The 19,713-nt window shown below is 41.7% G+C and overlaps 1 protein-coding gene across 1 annotated transcript; it reads left to right on the forward strand.

Moving 5' to 3' along the window:
• Positions 1 to 8,013: 8,013 nt before the first annotated feature.
• Positions 8,014 to 19,276, forward strand: LOC306733523 (adenylate cyclase type 8; the record flags this gene model as incomplete). Its single annotated transcript, XM_079214776.1, has 20 exons — positions 8,014 to 8,169; positions 9,669 to 10,412; positions 10,865 to 11,014; positions 11,132 to 11,262; positions 11,412 to 11,523; positions 11,666 to 11,793; positions 11,916 to 12,074; positions 12,579 to 12,816; positions 12,898 to 13,068; positions 13,158 to 13,258; positions 13,577 to 13,778; positions 15,298 to 15,390; positions 15,591 to 15,751; positions 16,352 to 16,433; positions 16,582 to 16,740; positions 17,183 to 17,329; positions 17,589 to 17,681; positions 17,833 to 17,947; positions 18,072 to 18,274; positions 19,061 to 19,276. The coding sequence occupies 20 exons, from the start codon at positions 8,014 to 8,016 to the stop codon at positions 19,274 to 19,276; spliced, it is 3,561 nt and encodes a 1,186-aa protein (XP_079070902.1).
• Between the last annotated feature and the right edge of the window lie 437 nt (positions 19,277 to 19,713).

Here is a 19,713-nt window from a genome sequence, read left to right on the forward strand (position 1 = left end):
ATTGAACAAGCAGAGGATAGGGGACTGCATCAGGATTGGTTCATTGAATTAAAAGATGGTGGCGAGTTGTTCTCAGTCGGGCAGCTAATAAAAAAGATAAAAGATTCAGACAGCTGTTTGTCTTTCTTCTGCATCCTTTTACTGTATGGCACTATCATCCGCTGCTTTCACTGCCGCTTAGAGCAAATCTATTCATCTCTACATTTAGTGCGAATTTCCTTTTTTTACTTGGGTTGAATAACAGGAATATTGTATGATATTGCATCGCTTTAATGATCCTCCTAATCCTTTACAATAAAGCTTTGTCTTCCTTGTTCTCGCATACCATATATTATGGTTGGCAATATTCCCTATGGATTATTAAGCATCTCTTTCTGGTGGAAGAACAAACATTCCTCTCATTTTAAGATTGTATGGATCAGTAAACATTAAGACCCAGACTGAAAATAAATGAAATTTCTTGAAATCAGTCAACAATCTTTTACAGCAACCTGTGCCAAGTACCAATCACAGCCAGTGTTTCTTTTGACGTTGGCCTATTGAAGTGTGCAAGTATCCTCTACAAACTATTAAATATGCTAAATCAATTTTACAAGACAAGTCTAACTTAAATCAGTAATTTCCTTTTGCGACTTGACATTTTTGTTGAGCAACATTGAACCATATGGAGGAAAGCAACTTTTCTGTCGAATAATTCTCTGTTCAGAAACAGAGGAGCCAGAGGGAGAAGAAAGGAGGTGGTGTTGTCACTTACCCTTGCCAACGCGATGGTCCAGAAGGGTACGGCAATCCAGTGCCAGCCTCTGAGAGGCCGGGACATCAGGCGCAGGCAAGGGCATGGCAGGCAGGCAAACGTGCAAGAGCCCACAAACACACTACTCCTTTTATAGAAACAGAAAAACTCCGAACCAATGCCCAAAACAAACGTGCAAAACTACAAGCAACACAATCAAAATCCCAAATTCTATGGTTATAATTTTACAAAAAAAAAAAACTTTGAAAAGTAAGCCAACGCTCACAAAATCTAACAGCTGTCAAATTCACACTTCCCTTACAGATAAGCTAAATGCCAAGATTTACTCAATCACGTGCATCCACACCTCTCCAGTTTGGCTGCAATAAACAAATGCAAATGCAATCATACACTCCCTCAGTCAAGCCTGAACAGAAAAGTAATCTCCGAATTCTTTTTAAAGTTTCACACTGGAAGAAAATCCCAAATTCCTGAGTCCTTTCTGAACATCAAATTGTATGTCCCTGTCTTGGAGCTTCATAGTAGTTTATGTTAGTACATAGGGAGATTGGCCGTATTAACGAAGAGATTAGCGATTAGTCCTTCCATAGCAGCTCTGCTCTCTGTGTTCGACTCTCTCATTAATAAACATCTCACTAACACAATGGACCTCACTATCCACACAAAGTCTCTCTCACTGGTTGAAAGAGACAAGAGGGTGGAGAGAGACAGGGAGAGAGGGGCACTGTGGGACAGCAATTCAGTCAGTGGGCTTGAGGTTCAAGGAATGTAGCCATCAGCAGAGAACAACAAAAGCAAGATGTCTGGTGAGAGATTTCTGTGCAAATTCACACATAACACACTGCAAGAACAGACACATCTCACACACACACACACACACACACACACACACACACACACACACACACACACACACACACACACACACACACACACCTGGAACACTGGCACAAAGCTTCCGTCACAAAAAGGGGTTCTACACTCAGTAATTATCTATTTTGGATTTGGGTGAACAAATCCACTGTAGATCACTTCTTCTGCAGTGTCCTACATTGAACTTTTGGAGGGCCGTAATTATGCCCTTGGGCTTTTACATAGTATAGGTGTGTAATAGTTTGGAGTTTCCCACCTGTCATGCTGGATGCTTGTCACAAGGCGGCGTCGCTCGTCCAGGTTCACAGAGGCAGGAAGATGAGTGGCACGTCAGCCCCGAAAAGAGTCTCCACCGGGGGATCCAAAAATCAGGAAAATCGCTGGATTGTCTCTGGCCTGCGCAAGTTAGTATCCGAAAATTAGCTGATGCCCCAATGAATATTGTTGACATTTTAACATGTTGTGAATCTATCAGAAAACGACAAGTACCAGGCGTGAACCTGTACCTACCAAGCGCCAAGCAAATAATGTAATGCACGATAGTTAACATCTTATTATACAGAAATCCCAAATCATGACAGTTGCTGGTAAATTAAATGTAGCTAACGTTAGCAAGGCTCACTGTTAAAGGTTTTCCTCTCACGTTAATTTGTCCTCTCGTGATAACTTAGGTGCTTCTTTACTTCTCCTTGATTTCAAATGAATTCACGGCTCTCAAATCTCAGAAGGCGAACGTCAACTCATTATTCAGAGCTAGCATTCGTCTATGCTAGTAGCATGCTAACGTTAGCTAGCGAGCTAACCTAACTGACCTAACGAGAGTCTCCTGCGTTCATCTGAACGACGTTGATTGATGTCAACACCAGTTACTTACCATGAAGTGAGCACAAATAAAATCCTTAACATGTGTCGCATGCGGACAGTTAACGTCGGCCACCTTGAGTAAAGTTCAGCTTTGACAGGAGACCAAACGTTTAGTCACAGCGGTGCCGATCCTCTCGCTGACAGTTGTTAGCTTTAAATAGGTAGCTGCCCACCACTTGTCACTAATGTCATGTTTGAATACTTGCAGTCTGGGCGCCCTGCACTGTATCTATATCCATAACCCTTCATTTTACTGGACAGTGTATCATACAAATACTTGGTCAGGTGTTTGGTCAAATCCATGTTTTAATATTAGAGCATTATAAGTGTTTTATGATTTATATATATCTTTTGATTGGCTACTGTTGCTCTCCTCATGATAGCTGAGCTGAATTACAGTGAACAGTAGACCATTGTTGATGTGTCAAAATAAGCATCAATGTTGAAAAAGTCAACAAAACATTGATCGCAATATGTAAATATATGTGAAATACTTTTTGTTTCTGTAGACCCAATTGTAATGTTGTTTTCAAAGCACTGATTATGTGTTGTTTTCAGAGGAATCAAATCCCCACATGGTTAGACGCCATTTCATTTCAAACTATGTCTTTTGTGTCAAGGACAACCTGCTTTTGTATTAATTAATCAGTGAATGATCATTCTGACCTATTTAGAGTGTGCAATCTTATATCCAATTTATGTGAACCTGTTGCAGAGTTCAGCCATCCAGACTTGTTATGCACAAATTAAGAAAAATAAATGATTACTGATTCAAAAAGGCAATTCAGTCTGACTATCCGGTTATATACAGATAGTAGATTTCATAAAAAATATTTAAAATCAGTATTCTGTAGCCTGTATCTGTGGATGGGACATCCTGCTTATGGAAGTCTTGTTCTACCACTTGGTGACAGTAGTGAGTCAGGAAAATCTGATAGGAGATTGTTGTGAGCAAAATAGTCTGCAAAAAGTATTTTTAAGGTCAAATTATCGTAATTGGTGTACATGAAGTGTCAGATTTTGTTGCAACACACTACAAAGACCAAAAAAACAAGACCAAAATTGAACCCAGCACATTGCAGTTATGTGCCATTCGCTGTTACCACTCGGCTTCCAAGGCGATCCACGCCACATTTTCTGCAACCTCTTTTTGAAGTCTTAACTCTGTGCTTCCCGTTGGACCGTGGCATTTACTTTTCTTAAGCCCACTGAGCCATTAGATCCCTGAGTCTTTTATGTGACTGTATTTTTGTCCCCTTATGCTGCTGTCATCTCTTCAGCCCACAGATTGGTTTGTGACCCTTTTTTAATGGGGTAATACCATCTTACTCATGTTGAGCTAATGATAATAAGCTACAGCTCAAAACTAAGGGGTTGGGGCTGGTTATTACATAATATTCTTGGAACTGCTAGTAGTTTTATTGTATTTTAAGTGTTGAAGAGTGCAGAAAATGTGAACCTCATAAAAGCTACAGCCAAGGACTCTGACGGACCATTAAAGCAAGCTTTACATGTAGAAAAGGAGCCTCTTTTCCCGCTAGTGCTCCTCAATATCACCATACCGTACAAACTTTATCTTTGGGGCGGGAGGCTGCTTGGTAGGAAAATGGGCAGTTGTCTCATATTATTCATGTTGATTTGTTGATTTGCAACAATTAAATGATTTTTGAGGTGGGAATAGTCAAATCAATTGGCAATATGAAAGTGTTTTGGATCAATCCCTGCTCTGGCCAACATCTTTGTTTCACTTTGACCCTACTGACCTGGACATGCCTTCACTTTCTAGTGCTTAGGTAGGCTGCAAAAGCTGCCACGCATTCACTGTCCAGCTGTAGTCCAACAACACACATAAGTGCTTGTGACGCAACAACAGCTACAGCAACACTGTGTTTCCAGCATGCGTGAAATGTTTGGCAAGCGCGTATTCCAAAGGGTTGCTGGTCTCGCTTGAATGCGTGTGAGAATCAGCTGATTAGTGGACAGCCAAAGCAGGTAGGTCTTAATACTAATTAGCTTCTGGGGTTTGGCCCTGAGTGGACTAATTCATCCTAACTTCTCCCTCCGGTGGACACAAATACACAGATAGTCACTAAATGAAACTACAGATTTGTGCAATTGACAGACACTCCCAAGCATTAACTTAAATTGCTCATCATGAACACAAAGCATATGTTATGTCAGAATGAGCTCATTGGTTCTCCAGTGACATCTCATTAAACATATAACAAGGTGCTGTCTTTACCTCATGCTTGCCAAGTGTAAAAGAGATATGCTGATGCAATAGCAGCTATAGTACCGTAGAACTAATTGCCGTTGACCTAGCGGCTATTTTTAGATGTACAGTGATCAGCGAGAAAGGTCTGAGCTACGCAATCATGGTTTGGCAGATGGTAATTCATTAGATCAGCCTTAGGGTCCCAGACAAAATTAGCAAAGCCAGTCTCAAAAACTTTAACCAGATTACAACCATCGGGACCACAGACCTGCTGATGATCAGCCCATGCTCTTCATAATCAATAGTGAGGTATGTTTGTTCCAACACACCTGTTATCTGCTCTTGATATTTATTTTGTTGGTCCCTCTCTTGTTACTTCGCTGATATAGTCGTGCAATTTATCTCCATGTTGTTATCATGTCATGTTTAAACATGATATAATAACAGGTTAATAGTTAACTGTAACAGGTGAGTCTGAATAGAATGATCCATCTCATTTGTTGAAGGATGCACCAACCGGCAAAATGTCAAGACAATTGTATACCACAAAATGCTAATGCAATGCAATACAATACAACAATATATAACAATGCCATGACATTATCAGAACATCTGTTCATTGGTTGCATAGATTAGTCCTTGCTGTGATATAAAAACGACAAACCTAAAACAGAAGATACTGAGCAGCAGAGTATATGAGTTTTTCTGAATCTTTAGTGAGAGCATGTGGAGAACATATTAAATCAATCATCTTCAGTGTCCAGCTTCAACAATTGTTTTGAAACGGAAGAGGAAGATTAAAAAAGTTCTGGTTGACTGTTTATGTATTACAGAGAGATAACATCGGTAAAACAAGACACAGAGCCTCTTTGTTGGAACATAAAGACATGTCTGACAATACTGGCATAGCTTTCTGTCTTGAAAATTAAGTTGTGTTCAGATGTACTATGTGAACAGTGAACCCATCCGTTTGGTCCAAATGAACACTGTTGGTGGTCTTCATCAGATTAACATGCCACTTGTATGCATTTATTCTTTCTGTAAGGAATCAAAATATTTTCTCCGTCAAAGTGTTGGGCATAAAGAAGCGCCTGAAATGAGTTGGTTTAGTAAAGGCAGTTTCATTAGCATCCATTTGCTGTTGAATCACCTCAGGGTGCTGTTACCAGGTGGGAGATGATTCAGCATCCTCACCTGCGAAGTCTGCCCGTGGGTTTGTAAACTTTTCGGTAATGTTTTTTACTGTTCACCTTGTGGCTAATTGTACTTTAGCATAATTACATAACCACGTGCACAAAGGCAATGAGGAGACTGCAACTCAGCTTGCAATTTCAATGATGACTTCAGAATGAGTCAATGAAAAAGAAAAATGTAAAGTGAAAGAGAGAGCTTATGAAACAGCACTGACCGTAATGTCTTTTCATTTAAATGTCAACTCTGCTCTTAAAAGATATGGTTGGCTTGGCCAAAGGTTGTGAGCGGTGCGTTTTTCATGCCGTTGTCTTGGTGCCAATGATCTCAGCTTTGCAGTCCAGTAAGAGTGGCTGCTGACTTACTAATCCTCTTTGCACTGCTCACTCCTGTAGCTCTGCTTTGCGGTCATTGTTGACTTCAATTCAAAACAGTGCTGGTGGTGCCCCACAATCCAGCCAGAGGATCTCCACACATCTTGGCTGGATCTTTATCCCCCCCCCCCCCCCCTTCTCTGCATCCGTTTTGGACACTTCATCACAGTGGGGACTGTCTTAACTTTTCTTTTCCCTTTCATGGATTATGCCTTAATATTAAGATATGCATAAAATTCCTCTGCAATGGATCCAGCACAAGTGGATTATGATGGGCTGGACGAATATATCCTATGCCAAATGAGGAATGGATACACAATATGGAAAACAATACAGGTCAGTTATGGCCACAATCCTGACAGGGATATTGTTCTTTATACTGCATGTTTTTGCTGAAGTTTTGTCCTCTTCGACTTTTCCCCTTTTAATGCACCTGGGAAGTAGGTGAAGTTGTGCAATAAATTCCGCTTCTGCACATCTTTTGTTTTCCCAGAACAGGTGTATGTATACTTGATCAAACAGGGTGCATGTGGTAAAATGTAATAATGAAGTCTGTATTTTATAGTCATATTAGAGTAACGAGTAACACACAATCCTCGACTGCTTGCTGTGTGATTAACAAGTGCATAAATGTTTGCCATATTACAGCATTCGCTCACAAGGTGAATATTTTTAGCTACCGTAATAACAGCCTTGATTTAAATGCAGCTCTTCTAATTTGAAGTGTTTTATCGTATCCCGTCTGTTACAACCAGACCGCTGACAGTGAACTGTGAGCATCCAGACCCAGAAGGAAGAAGTTAAACTTGGAGCATTAACCAGCTCAGTTCTAAATCTGGCCAGCAGATAATTGTATGGAAGCTGCCTTTCTTCTGGCACATACTGTGCCAACACGTGGAGCCTACCAGGTGGCTCTTTCCAACATGCTGAATGTGTGCAGCATAACCACTTCTGTCCACATAATCATCATTTTAAGAAGGGTTGAAACACTAATGAAGATTTGATACGATTATTTTTAGAAGTTGTTGGCACATTCGTTGGACACGTCCTGTGTAACCCAAGTCGTAGATCATATCAGGGGCCACAAAGGCTGTAAAATCAATTGCTGTACATTTGCACACTGACAAAATAGTAATGTTTCTCATGATTCAATTCAATGATATTTAACTCAATTTTGTGTATGATGATGTATGTATCTTTTACCTTTTTTTTTTTTTTTTAATAGGTTTTAAAAATCTTAAAATTGAAGGAAATCTGCTGAGGTCGAGATATTCTCACTTTGAGTCAAGGGCCAGCAACCCTGGATCCCACATTTCCCATAATGCAATGCGAAAACATCATTCATTGGAACCCTCAACCCCATCCGTCTGGTAAACACCCACATCCTTCAAACTTCTCACCTCCAGTTTGTAAAGCGTTCTGTTATAAATGTGTGGTCTCCAATCCCAAGCTTACATAACCCTGACGACGACGTCGTTGTTACATCATCAGGGTTATCTTCTCGACAAAGCTTCTCCAGAGCCACAGAAGACGTTATGCTGATATTTTCACATACCGAGTAGTATTTAATATTACTAGTTTACTGAACTTAATGTATACAATTGGTGGAGTGCCCCTTTTAAGAATGAGTACATTGATAGTGTGAGAAAAGCAAGTCTAATGATGACACTGTTCCTGCTCCAGGCTGCTGCTGCTTCCTCCTGATCTGAGACCAACAGATGAGGTCAGCTAAGCTCGTCACCATGGTGACCTTCTCTGAGACGACACAAGTCTACCCCATGGAGCTGCTTGAGCCGACCTGCCTCGCCGCGAGCCTGTCCCCTGGGCTGCGGCGGAAAAAGAGGCTCTGGCAGAACGCTGTAAAACACATTATCATCCAGCAGGAGCTAAGCGCCCAGGTGATTTATTATCCCGCAGTCACTAGTAGATTTGTTGCATCCAGTTGGAACTGGAATTATCGCCGCCAAGTGTAAGCCTGGAGAGAAGTTATGTGAGTGGTCGTGGGTGTGTGTGACTGTGTGTGAATCTGTGCGTCCATGACTGAGTGAGTGTGCTGTGCACCTCTGGGTTTGTCCACGGCTGCTCTCGCACATTTAGAGTGCCCAGTTATTTGTATTCTTTATTGTAAGACAAGAGACAATACATAGACATAACACCAACAGGACAACAAAACAGTGAGATACAAGCCAGCAAAACATCATATAGTCAGGGTATGGGATAACTTTGTGCGTGCGTGCCTGAGCCTTTTTGAGATGAAAGAAAAAACAAAGTACATAGATAAGGGCAGATTTCTATTTATGTGCGTATGCATGTACGTTGGTTTCAATTGGTTTTCAGGCCAAAAAAACACTTACATTTGATATTAATAGGATGGGTGGTGTCATGTTTGTAAAAACATATTGAACGATGACCAGATGGAGTGGTGGAGATAGAGTGCCCAGTTATGCACATCCTAGGACCTCTTGTTGTTCTGTGTCCTCTTGACTCACGCATTCTCAAGACACCTTTTTCACCTCACTGGATGCCGGTGTGTTTGGCTGACAGCTAATGGAACTACTAGTGCACACACGATTGAATGAAGTGTATTATGCGATGACTTCAAACCCAGGGCTTGTATAACGTTACATCGCTGCTTGTTTTTGAGTTTGACTGAAGTCTGTTTGACGACGCTTTACAGCACTGGTTGCGTTCATTGAATCACACAATACATCACGTCGTTGTAGACACATCTGGCGGAGATTTGCATTCTAGTGCACCTTTCTAGTGTGTACTGTTTTCTATTGTTTTGTATATATTCCCGAGTACTATGTGAACAAACTAAAGAAAATGTAACTAAACTGAAACTCATGTTTGATGTCTGTGTCTGACAATGTCTTGACTGCAGAATGAGTCCACACCGCCCACGCTGTAATGAAATGTTACATTCAAATAAGGAACCTGAACAAATACTTGGGGGCCAACTTTCTTGGTTTTACAGTGTTTTGAGATGTCTGCCATGACTCTAATACTGAATGGAATTAAATCTGTGGTGCTCAAGATTTTCAAAAATGTCTAATATAATAGATTTTTAATAATCGTCATCTATTAATGATGTGAGAACTACAAATCCAGGCAGATAGATGAATGTGTCACACGATCTGAAGAAATAAACATAAAACTATCTACATGGGTACCACTAACTGAAATAATGGATGTTCCAAAAGCACAGATCAGTGATGATTGTTAAGAACTGTAAACCACATAGATAAAAAAAGAGTCCTACTTTCTAAATGACCATAATTAGTTTGCTTTCCATCACAAAGCCACTTCTGGGTTTCAGGTTTAGTAAAAAGAGTGGTAATGGTAACAGGGGCAGATGTTAAAGCCAACGCACCTGACTTTCTGTGGTGTTTGACAGGTGGGTGTGGAGCCAGCAAGAAAAATGTTTGTGACGGATACCTACATGGAGGAGATCAACAGACAAATCCGCAACAAGGCGTCACGCGGGGTCACAAGGCGCCGCTCCTCCACATTCAGAGTGAACCCTTCCCAGCCCCGTGGCTCCACCAGCACACATCGCAGTGCCAGGGGTTCTTTGCAAGAATACGCCAGCGATGCCGACTTCTTCGTGCACTGGGGCCACACTATCCGCGGAGTCTACATCCCAAGCCTGAGGCACACCTTTAAGTCTCGTGACTTGGAGAAACTCTACCAGCAACACTACTCCCGCCAAAGACGCAATTCTCTCGCCATTACTAATGTCATCGATGCCTTGGCCAAGTTGCACATCTTGGTTATGTACCTTGCAATGGTGCCCGAGGCGGTCACAGACAGTCTGCGGGGCTGCCTGACGGGCCTTTTCATGGTGTTCGCTGTGGCGCTGTGCATCGTAGCGTTGACCTGCAAGGAGTCCATGTCCCCGCGGTGGCTTCACTACGCCGGCCTGTTGAGCTGGTTGTCGCAGACCACGCAGGTGCTGGGAGGACTGGTGTATGGACTTGAGAAAGACCCATCATGGTATGTTTTGTTCACCTTGTTCGCCACATACACACTGCTGCCGTTGCCCCTGCTGTGGGCCATGTGCGCTGGCTCTCTGACCTCAGTACTGCACCTCCTGGTGGAGGTCCTGCGCTACTACAACAATGACACGCTTTTGAGAAAGGTGAGAACTGACTAAAAGGGTTTACAATATCCCTAGGAAAATGTCACAAAGTGTAATATCTGAAATTGTCATTTATTTATAATTAACAAACAAAAAATGTTGATTTATTTTTAACATTCTTTTATCACTTTTACTGTTTATATTTATTTAATGTATATAATGCCAAGTGTTATGTTCCAGATCCTAATACACTAGAAGTACCTGCACCATATAAAGCTGATAATGTAATTTCTGTCTATGCACCCAGTTCTCAAACATTTCTGTATTTCCAAGGAGAAAAACTCTTGAGTGCACCAGCATATTATGCAGAACAAGCAATGTTTTATCCATGTAATGAACAGTTAAGTTAATTAAAGGAAGAATACCCCTTTTATTATTTCTTATCCTCTTCTTAGCCCACGTGCATTGGGTTAAAATCAATTTCACGAATGCAAACTCTCTTTCGGGTGCAGGTGTTTGCCCAAGGCCTGCTGTACCTAGGAATGAACACAGCCGGCTTGTTCATCCACTACCTGACAGACCATGCCCAGAGACAAGTCTTCCTGGAGACGCGGCGCTGCATTGAGGGTCGCCTGAAGCTCGAGCAAGAGAACCAGAGACAGGTACGGTGGCCGCTACCATTGTGCTATGGGTTGAACTTTGAGGAATATGAAGACAGGGACATGCTCAATATGTTATACCATACACCGCCAAATAGAGTTTTATATTTTGCCACACAGGAGCGTCTGGTGTTATCGATCCTGCCTCGTTTTGTTGCCTTGGAGATGATCTGTGACATGAGCTCTTTGGAAGATGAACTTAACCCTCAGGAGTTTCACAAGATCTACATCCACCAGTACAAAGACGTCAGGTACACACACACACACGTGCACACGCATACGCAATTACGCATACGCTTCTCATGGATGGCACCAATCACTTCAACAGGATTCTCTATTACAATTGAAATGTGTATGTTATTAGCGTTCCACTTCTTTTCTGTTTCTCTCGTCTTTGCAGCATTCTTTTTGCAGACATCAAGGGCTTCACCTTGTTGTCCATGAACCTGTCGGCCCAGGACCTGGTTCGAACCCTCAACGAGCTCTTTGGACGCTTTGACCGACTGGCAGATGTGAGAATTTAAGCTTTTTCCCCGAGGGGATTAATAAAGTGCATGTTTCTTTTTTTGGGGGGGGGGAGATATAGCATATTTTCAAATCTATTGATACCTTATTTTCTCTTTTCCCTGGTGTCTTGATTCTTTATCATCACAGGAGCATCACTGCCTGCGGATAAAGATACTGGGAGATTGTTACTACTGTGTGTCAGGCGTCCCTGAGCCACAGCGTGCCCATGCCCGTCATTGTGTTGAGTTGGGCCTGGACATGATCAGCACCATACGGTCAGTCTTAACCCGTCGGAGTTCTTGAGGGGTTCATTTTATTTCACTACTTTGTTTATGTGCAGAAAGAACAATAGCCTTCAATAATAAGTCTAACGTGTCGCTTTACCCCCAAACACCAGGTCCGTGCGGAAGCAGTTCAACTTTGACATGGACATGAGGATTGGGATCCACTCGGGTTCTGTCCTGTGTGGGGTGCTGGGCTTGCAGAAATGGCAGTTTGACGTCTGGTCCTGGGACGTGGGCATTGCCAACATGCTGGAAGCCGGGGGCATACCAGGGTTAGTGTTCTCTACTAGTGCCAGTGTTCAGCAGAAGTAGCCCTCAGATGCAACACATTTGGATTACCACATATGTTTTTTGTAAAAGTCACTGTGAGGAACTTTAAAGTGGTTATGAAACCCTACATAAGCAAACTAAACCATTAGCGAGAAGATTTCCTATTCCTATATAGTTATTCTTAATGCTTGTCATAGGGAGGCTGTTGCTCATAGGGAGATTGGTCGGCCTGAAACCACAAGGTAGCCAGTTCAATTTCCTGGTCTCCCCATTTATTTTTTCAAGAAACATCCTAAACACAGCAAAGTGTATAAACCAAACTTGATACTTGACAGACTGCAAGCTTGTCAAATCTATGGCTTCCTCATATACGTAAAAAAAAATAAGCACATTTCCTCATTCTGAATGAAACTATTCATTAGTCAAATATCTTCTTATTATGATTGGCAAACCCTTTCTTTGTACATTACCAATACTTTTCTCGGCTTCTATTTTCTCTCATCCAGACGCATCCACATCTCAAGGGCCACTCTGGACTGTCTAGAAGGCACCTACAAGACAGAAGCTGGCCATGGCCATGACAGGAACGAGTTCCTGCTCAAACACAACATCGACACTTTCCTCATCGTCCCTCGGGAGGAAAAGAGAGAAGTTGGTCGTGCTGAGGCCCCTAAAGTCCAGAAAACTAATCGAACCTGGAACCCAGAGCTGCCCGTTGAAAGAAACGCTGTTGACATGAACAGTGTAGGTGATTGTAAACAGCTTTCTGACGCTGGCACTGCGTATACCGGATTAATCTCACAACAGCGTCTTCTTTTCCTGCAGATCCTGGCCTCCTTTACGAACGGCTCACTGCCCAACATATGGCAGTCCACCTCCAAGGAGATCAACAAACGCATCAAACACGCTATTGAGGTTCAAAGCAGTGAGCGCATGCACCGGGAGCACATCACCCCTCTGACCCTGGTGTTCAAAGACGCACACATCGAGGACAAGGTACAGACGCTGGTTCAGCAGGTGTTTGGTAGGAGAGAAAAAAAACAAAATAATGCTGCAATGTAAATGATGCTTTTTGTTTTTGCCAGTTCTCCCAGATGAGGGATGAAATGTTCAACTCCCACCTGGTCTGCTCCTTCATCATGCTCCTCTTCCTCATGGCTGTCCAGGCCGTCATTCCTGCGCCAAGGTAGTTCATTTCATTTTCAGATTATCTTTTTCTTCAGATTTGAATGCCCTTTAAAAAAAAGTCTTCCTAAAAGCATATATGGTCAATTATATTTTCACATTAATATTACTTGTGTTACCCTGTTTGTCAGATTTTAAAGCCTCCATTTGCAGGATTTAAAAACAATTACTTTGGTGTTATCTGGAGGTAGTATCAAAAATGAAATGTACACTTTCCTGGAATATATGTCACATGCTTCCTCTTGTTCCTTAGTTCTACCCTGGATTAACTTGTTCTCTCCTTTACTCACTTCCTTCCTCTCCTCCTCTACCTCTGCAGGCTGTTCCCGGCCGTCGTCCAATTTTCCGTCTTCCTGCTCGTCTACATGCTGCTGCTGCTGCTGGCCCTGGCTGAAGAGTTCAGGTGCACTCCTTCACCACTGCAGTACTTGTGCTGCTGGATCCATGAAAACAACAGTGCCCGTAACCTCCTCACCCTCACCGCCATCGCCCTGAATTTTGGCTTGGTCTCTACTGACATGGTGAGAGTCTAAGCAGCACAGGGCCAGACTTACATACGTTTTCCCTGCCACAACTTTCCTTTTTATGCTTCTGTACTGTTTGTCCCTGCTCTTTAGAGGAGGTGGAGAGATTTAGATTAGATTAGATATTGACATCATGCTATTGCACATGACATCTATTGAGAGGGATCCTCTTCTGTTGCCCTCCCGAAGGTTTCTTCCTTTTTTCCCTGTGAAAGTTTTTTTTCTGTTTTTTTCGGGGGGAGTTTTTCCTTAACCAATGTGAGGTCCCGGGACAGGGATGTCAGGGATGTGTACATATTGTAAAGATTGCCCCTCCGATGCAAATTTGTAATTTGTAGTTTTGGGCTATACAAAATAAACTGAATTGAATAGAATGTAATATTTCTTTACACACACAGAGACCTAGTCAAATCAAGTAAGATAAATAATAAATGGTAAAAAAAAAAAAAAACTGTAATAAAACAGTGAAAAAAGCAACAACACACAAAACCTTGGAAGTGAACCTGAGTAAAAGTATCCTGCTGTTTGCATGAAGCCCATCTTTGATGTACACTCACCTAAAGGATTATTTGGAACACCTGTTCAATTTCTCATTATTGCAATTATCTAATCAACCAATCACATGGCAGTTGCTTCAATGCATTTAGGGGTGTGGTCCTGGTCAAGACAATCTCCTGAACTCCAAACTGAATGTCAGAATGGGAAAGAAAGGTGATTTAAGCAATTTTGAGCGTGGCATGGTTGTTGGTGCCAGACGGGCCGGTCTGAGTATTTCACAATCTGCTCAGTTACTAGGATTTTCACGCACAACCATTTCTAGGGTTTACAAAGAATGGTGTGAAAAGGGAAAAACATCCAGTATGCGGCAGTCCTGTGGGCGAAAATGCCTTGTTGATGCTAGAGGTCAGAGGAGCATGGGCCGACTGATTCAAGCTGATAGAAGAGCAACTTTGACTGAAATAACCACTCGTTACAACCGAGGTATGCAGCAAAGCATTTGTGAAGCCACAACATGCACAACCTTGAGGCGGATGGGCTACAACAGCAGAAGACCCCACCGGGTACCACTCATCTCCACTACAAATAGGAACAAGAGGCTACAATTTGCAATTTGATGTGGTGGAACGGGAGCTTTGTGCCCTGGATGTGCATCCCACAAATCTCCATCAACTGCAAGATGGTATCCTATCAATATGGGCCAACATTTCTAAAGAATGCTTTCAGCACCTTGTTGAATCAATGCCACGTAGAATTAAGGCAGTTCTGAAGGCGAAAGGGGGTCAAACACAGTATTAGTATGGTGTTCCTAATAATCCTTTAGGTGAGTGTATATTCATAATGGAGAAAGATGTGCCTCACTGCTGACAAGCAAACTATGCTTCCAGGCACTAATTGGCATTGAGTTAAAAAAAAAAAAGACTCAAATCTTTAATATGTCAGAATGATAAATATGTTTCTGTTGCATTATAAGTCTTTTGTTTTATGTGACTATTTTGTGATGTGTGCCTGTGTCCAGGTATGGTGCATTCTGGCAGACACAGGTGAGGCTGATGTAGAGGACAGAACCAACGCAACCTCGCGTCCACTCACCGTCTGCGCTTACCCTGAGGCAAGGACAGCAGCAGTTACAATGTGTTCATTTCACAAATAATAACAATATGTCAACACAAACATTTGGTCTTGTATTAAATACAACATTATTATCACATTTGTACTGGAGGTTTCTCACTCAATGCCCTTTTTCTTTCACTTCAAGAAGGTGAAGTCATCTAAATACTTTCTTCTTCTTCGCCGCTTCTGTCTCAGCAGGTCTTCATACTGAGCAGTGTAATCGCCATGGTGACTTGTGCCGTGTTCCTGCGTTTAAACTCTCTGCTGAAGCTGGCGGTGTTGCTGCTGGCGATGGCTGTCTACTCCTACCTCATCCACCTGGCCTTCCTCACACTCGCACGCCACGATACTCTGCACAGGTCGGTGTGAAATATACACCGGCCAGCTCAGACTGGGCTTTTCTCTACATTGTGTTTGATGATTATTATTATTTTACTTAGTTACAAAACGTTTCAGTATTTGGAATGTATTGTAAGTGGACTTATATATATGGACTTGTATATAAATATATATATATATATATATATATATATGTATATATATATATATATATATATATATATATATACACATACAGTAGAAATATAATGGTCTCAAAATATGCCATTGAAGTCCTGAATTCAAAATGTTACTTAAGTAAAGTACAAACGTTTATGTTAATTGAAAAATATTACATTATTCTTTTTATGTTGTAGTTAGGTAGATTCGTAGTACATTACTATAGTAACAAGCACAATATTCCCCTCTATGGAGTATAAGTATTAAGTAGCATATTCAAGTATGTACAGTAAGTACTGTACTTGAGTAAATGTATTTATATTACACTACTGCTTGTACATTTACTAGATTCTCTGGTGAGTTACTGAATTTACTTCTACTGTACTATTGTACTCAACATATCTTTCGTCATGTTTTTTTAACATAATTTACATCTTTATATTCCACCTCTTTCTGCACAGATCTCACTATCTCCGGATGAAAGGAATCTCCATCCTTCTCATGGCCATGTTTATTGTTGCTGTTTTCTACAATGGACGGCAGGTACTGTTGAAGTTTCCCTTTCTTGAGCACATTGCTGTTGAGTTTAGTTTGCTCGTCTTCTTTTTGATTTACTTTAACTGACAGATAAAGGAGAATGTGCACATGGGCAGGTGACCTCTGATAGTTGTATCTATCTTTTACTTCCCAGTGGGAGGCCACTGCCAGACTGGACTTCCTGTGGCGTCTACAGGCCCAACAGGAAGTGGAGGACATGAGGGAATTGCGGGAACACAATGAGTGTCTCCTACACAACATCCTGCCGGTGCATGTGACGCGACATTTTCTTGACCGGAGCAAGAATGATGAGGTGCAGAAAACATGACCTTAGCCTCTTCCTACACATTCATGCCTTTATCAGGGGAGGACAAAAATATAAGAAGAATAATGCAAGTGTATTTAAAAATGATATTTATTTAGATTTAGATGCTGATTGGACTATTATAAAAATCTGAATGTATTTCTGTTTTGTGGTTTTAACATTGTTTAAAGCAGAGCTAACATCAAGATGAAGAAGATTTAGGTGGAATATTCTTGTTTTATATAAACTAAGTTGAATACTAAGTTATTTCCAATGTTTCAATGGACTTTTTAAGTGTTATTTCACACATTTGTACAGTTCATTGTAATTTATTGAACCGCCCAACTTTGGAACAGTTCATGTCTTGCATTGATAATTAAATGTTGTACTGAATTAATCAATATATTTATACACCAGTCAAATAAAGTGCTTGACACCATTGTCTTTTCAGGAGCTTTACTCCCAGTCCTACGATGAAGTTGGTGTCATGTTTGCCTCCATTGCTGGATTCAACGAGTACTTTGAGCAGAAAGAGATCAAACATGAAGGAGTGGACTGCCTCCGACTTCTAAATGAGATCATTGCTGGCTTTGATGAGGTGAAATGGGACTTAAAATGATAGTACAGTGGATTTAGATTATGTTTTTGACTTAATACATTGTATAAGAATTTGAAAAGTGAAATACTCAAAGCATATTATTGCATTTTTGCATGAACCGTTTATATCTAGGCAATGAAAACAAGAGCAATAAAAACATCCATTATAACTCATCTTTCAAATATAGCATTGCATAACTCTACTGTACATATGAGATTGATGTGTGATTTGATCTCTTCATCTCTACATATTCCACAAGTTGTTGGAGGAGTCGTACTTCCACTATGTGGAGAAGATCAAGACCATTGGGAGCTGCTACATGGCAGCTTCTGGCTTAGCTCCAGACCGACAGGTGGGACATCTTATCGTACACACTCTGCTATTTGCTTCTATCATCTGCGACCTACTTTGATATCTTCAGTATCAAACCTCTCTCTCTCTCTCTCTCTCTCTCTCTCTCTCGCTCACATATCTAACTATGCATTTTTTTCTCGCTCTCTCAGGCTTCTATGGATGAATGGAATCACCTGAGTGAGCTGGTTTTGTTTGCACTGGCAATGCAAGAGACCTTGAAAGAGATCAACAGGCTCTCGGCCCAAAACTTTCTGCTGCGTGTTGGTAAGTGGCTTACCTCCTGCACACATAAACAAAGGAAGGTTGATTTAAACGTATCTCTGCGAGGGTTTCTGATGTCATAGATTTAATACATAATAATCATTGGTCTGTATTGCACTGGCAACAGGCATTGCCCACGGGCCGGTGGTCGCAGGGGTGATCGGTGCCACCAAGCCGCAGTATGACATCTGGGGGTCAACAGTGAACCTGGCCAGCCGCATGGACAGCACGGGTGTGAGCGGGCGTATCCAGGTACCCGAGGCCACGCGCAGGATCCTGGCAGAATGGGGGTTTGTCTTAGAGCTACGTGGAGAAATCTTCGTCAAGGGGGTGAGTGGCTAGTGGCCATCTGGGTGGCAACGGCACCTTTCAAAATACAGTGGAACTGATTTTACTGGATAGCCACAAAGTTTAGTTCAGACTCGATAATATTCAGTGAAGGTCGTGCTGTATTTGAAGGTAAAGCATGTGCAGAGATGTCATTGTTAGGCAGCCCTGTCTCCTAAAAACTGCATTCCCATACAATAGAACTGCATTGTGAATTTGAGGGAAACATATTTAGTTGTGGATTAGCTATTGACGTATCACAAATACGTTTAATTTAAGTCCACGAAAGTAAGAGAGGTCAAAAGAAACACAGGGCTTTCACCCAGGAGGCTGCTGTTTGTGTCCCATGTGAATCTTCGTAATCATTTTAGGCAAGCATGATACTTCTTACTAAAACTAACCAAGTAGTTGAGTGCCTTTTTGTGTTTTTATTTGTTTTAATTTGCAATGTTAACCACATGTTCTAACCTGTTTAAAACTGCGACCGTACCTTGAAACGTAGTTGATAGTGCAGTTTAGTTGTATGGGAGTGCCATTTTGTGGGAGAGTTGCATTGAGGAAAAGCTTTAGTGAAACTGTTAACAGTGCAGCTAATGGTCAGACTCTCAGGCTCAGACAAAGGGGACATCTACAGGTGAAAATAAAAGTTGCATCACATTGCAGGAAGGGGACACAAGTGCATGAAATGTGTAGATGTTAATGAATCTTAACCGTGTTTGTGAACAAGTATTGACAATAAAAACCTTGAGAAAGAATTATCACACTTCATGACCGCTGCTGTTGTTGTAGGTGAGCGAGTATCGGGGGAAGATCCGGACCTATTTCGTCAGCAACATGCGCAGCAAGGGGGCCTTAATTGGGACAGATGGTCACCTCGGGGTGCGGACAGAAGGACGTATGTCGCTTGCAAAGGTGGTGTTTGGTCTCGTCCAGGCCAGACACAAGGAGAAGATGAGAGGGGCCAATGGGGCGTTCAGTCTGACTTCCTGCAGACTTCAATGCTGAGGGGACGTTTAAGGTCAGGTGACTGCAGGTGGAGGAGGACACAGCCCGGCCATATTGTTTCTACTGGTTTACAGTTTTGTTGTTTGTGTTTCTGACTTTGCCTTGCCATAACTAAATTGTGCAACTTAAGTGTGCAACTGCTAGGATCCGAAGCCTACCAGAGCCTTTGTTCCTGTTTACTCAATGACGGGTTCCTCCTCGGCTTTCCTGTCATCTAAAAACATAAATATGTTGGACTGTATTGGGGAACACGACATACATTTAGATTCCCAATATATTATTTCCATGGCCTAGGAAAGGGAAATCAGTATTTGTGAACATGAGCTACTCTCTCTCATAGCCGGAAACCAGAGAAATAAGTCTCAAATTTTTTCACACATTTGAGTTTTAGCACTTGATTTGGGAGCGAGTTGTTCATATTTACTCATGTGTTTTAG

The sequence above is a fragment of the Taurulus bubalis genome (genome assembly GCF_910589615.1).
Source record: "Taurulus bubalis genome assembly, chromosome: 3".
In the NCBI taxonomy this organism is placed as follows: domain Eukaryota; kingdom Metazoa; phylum Chordata; class Actinopteri; order Perciformes; family Cottidae; genus Taurulus; species Taurulus bubalis.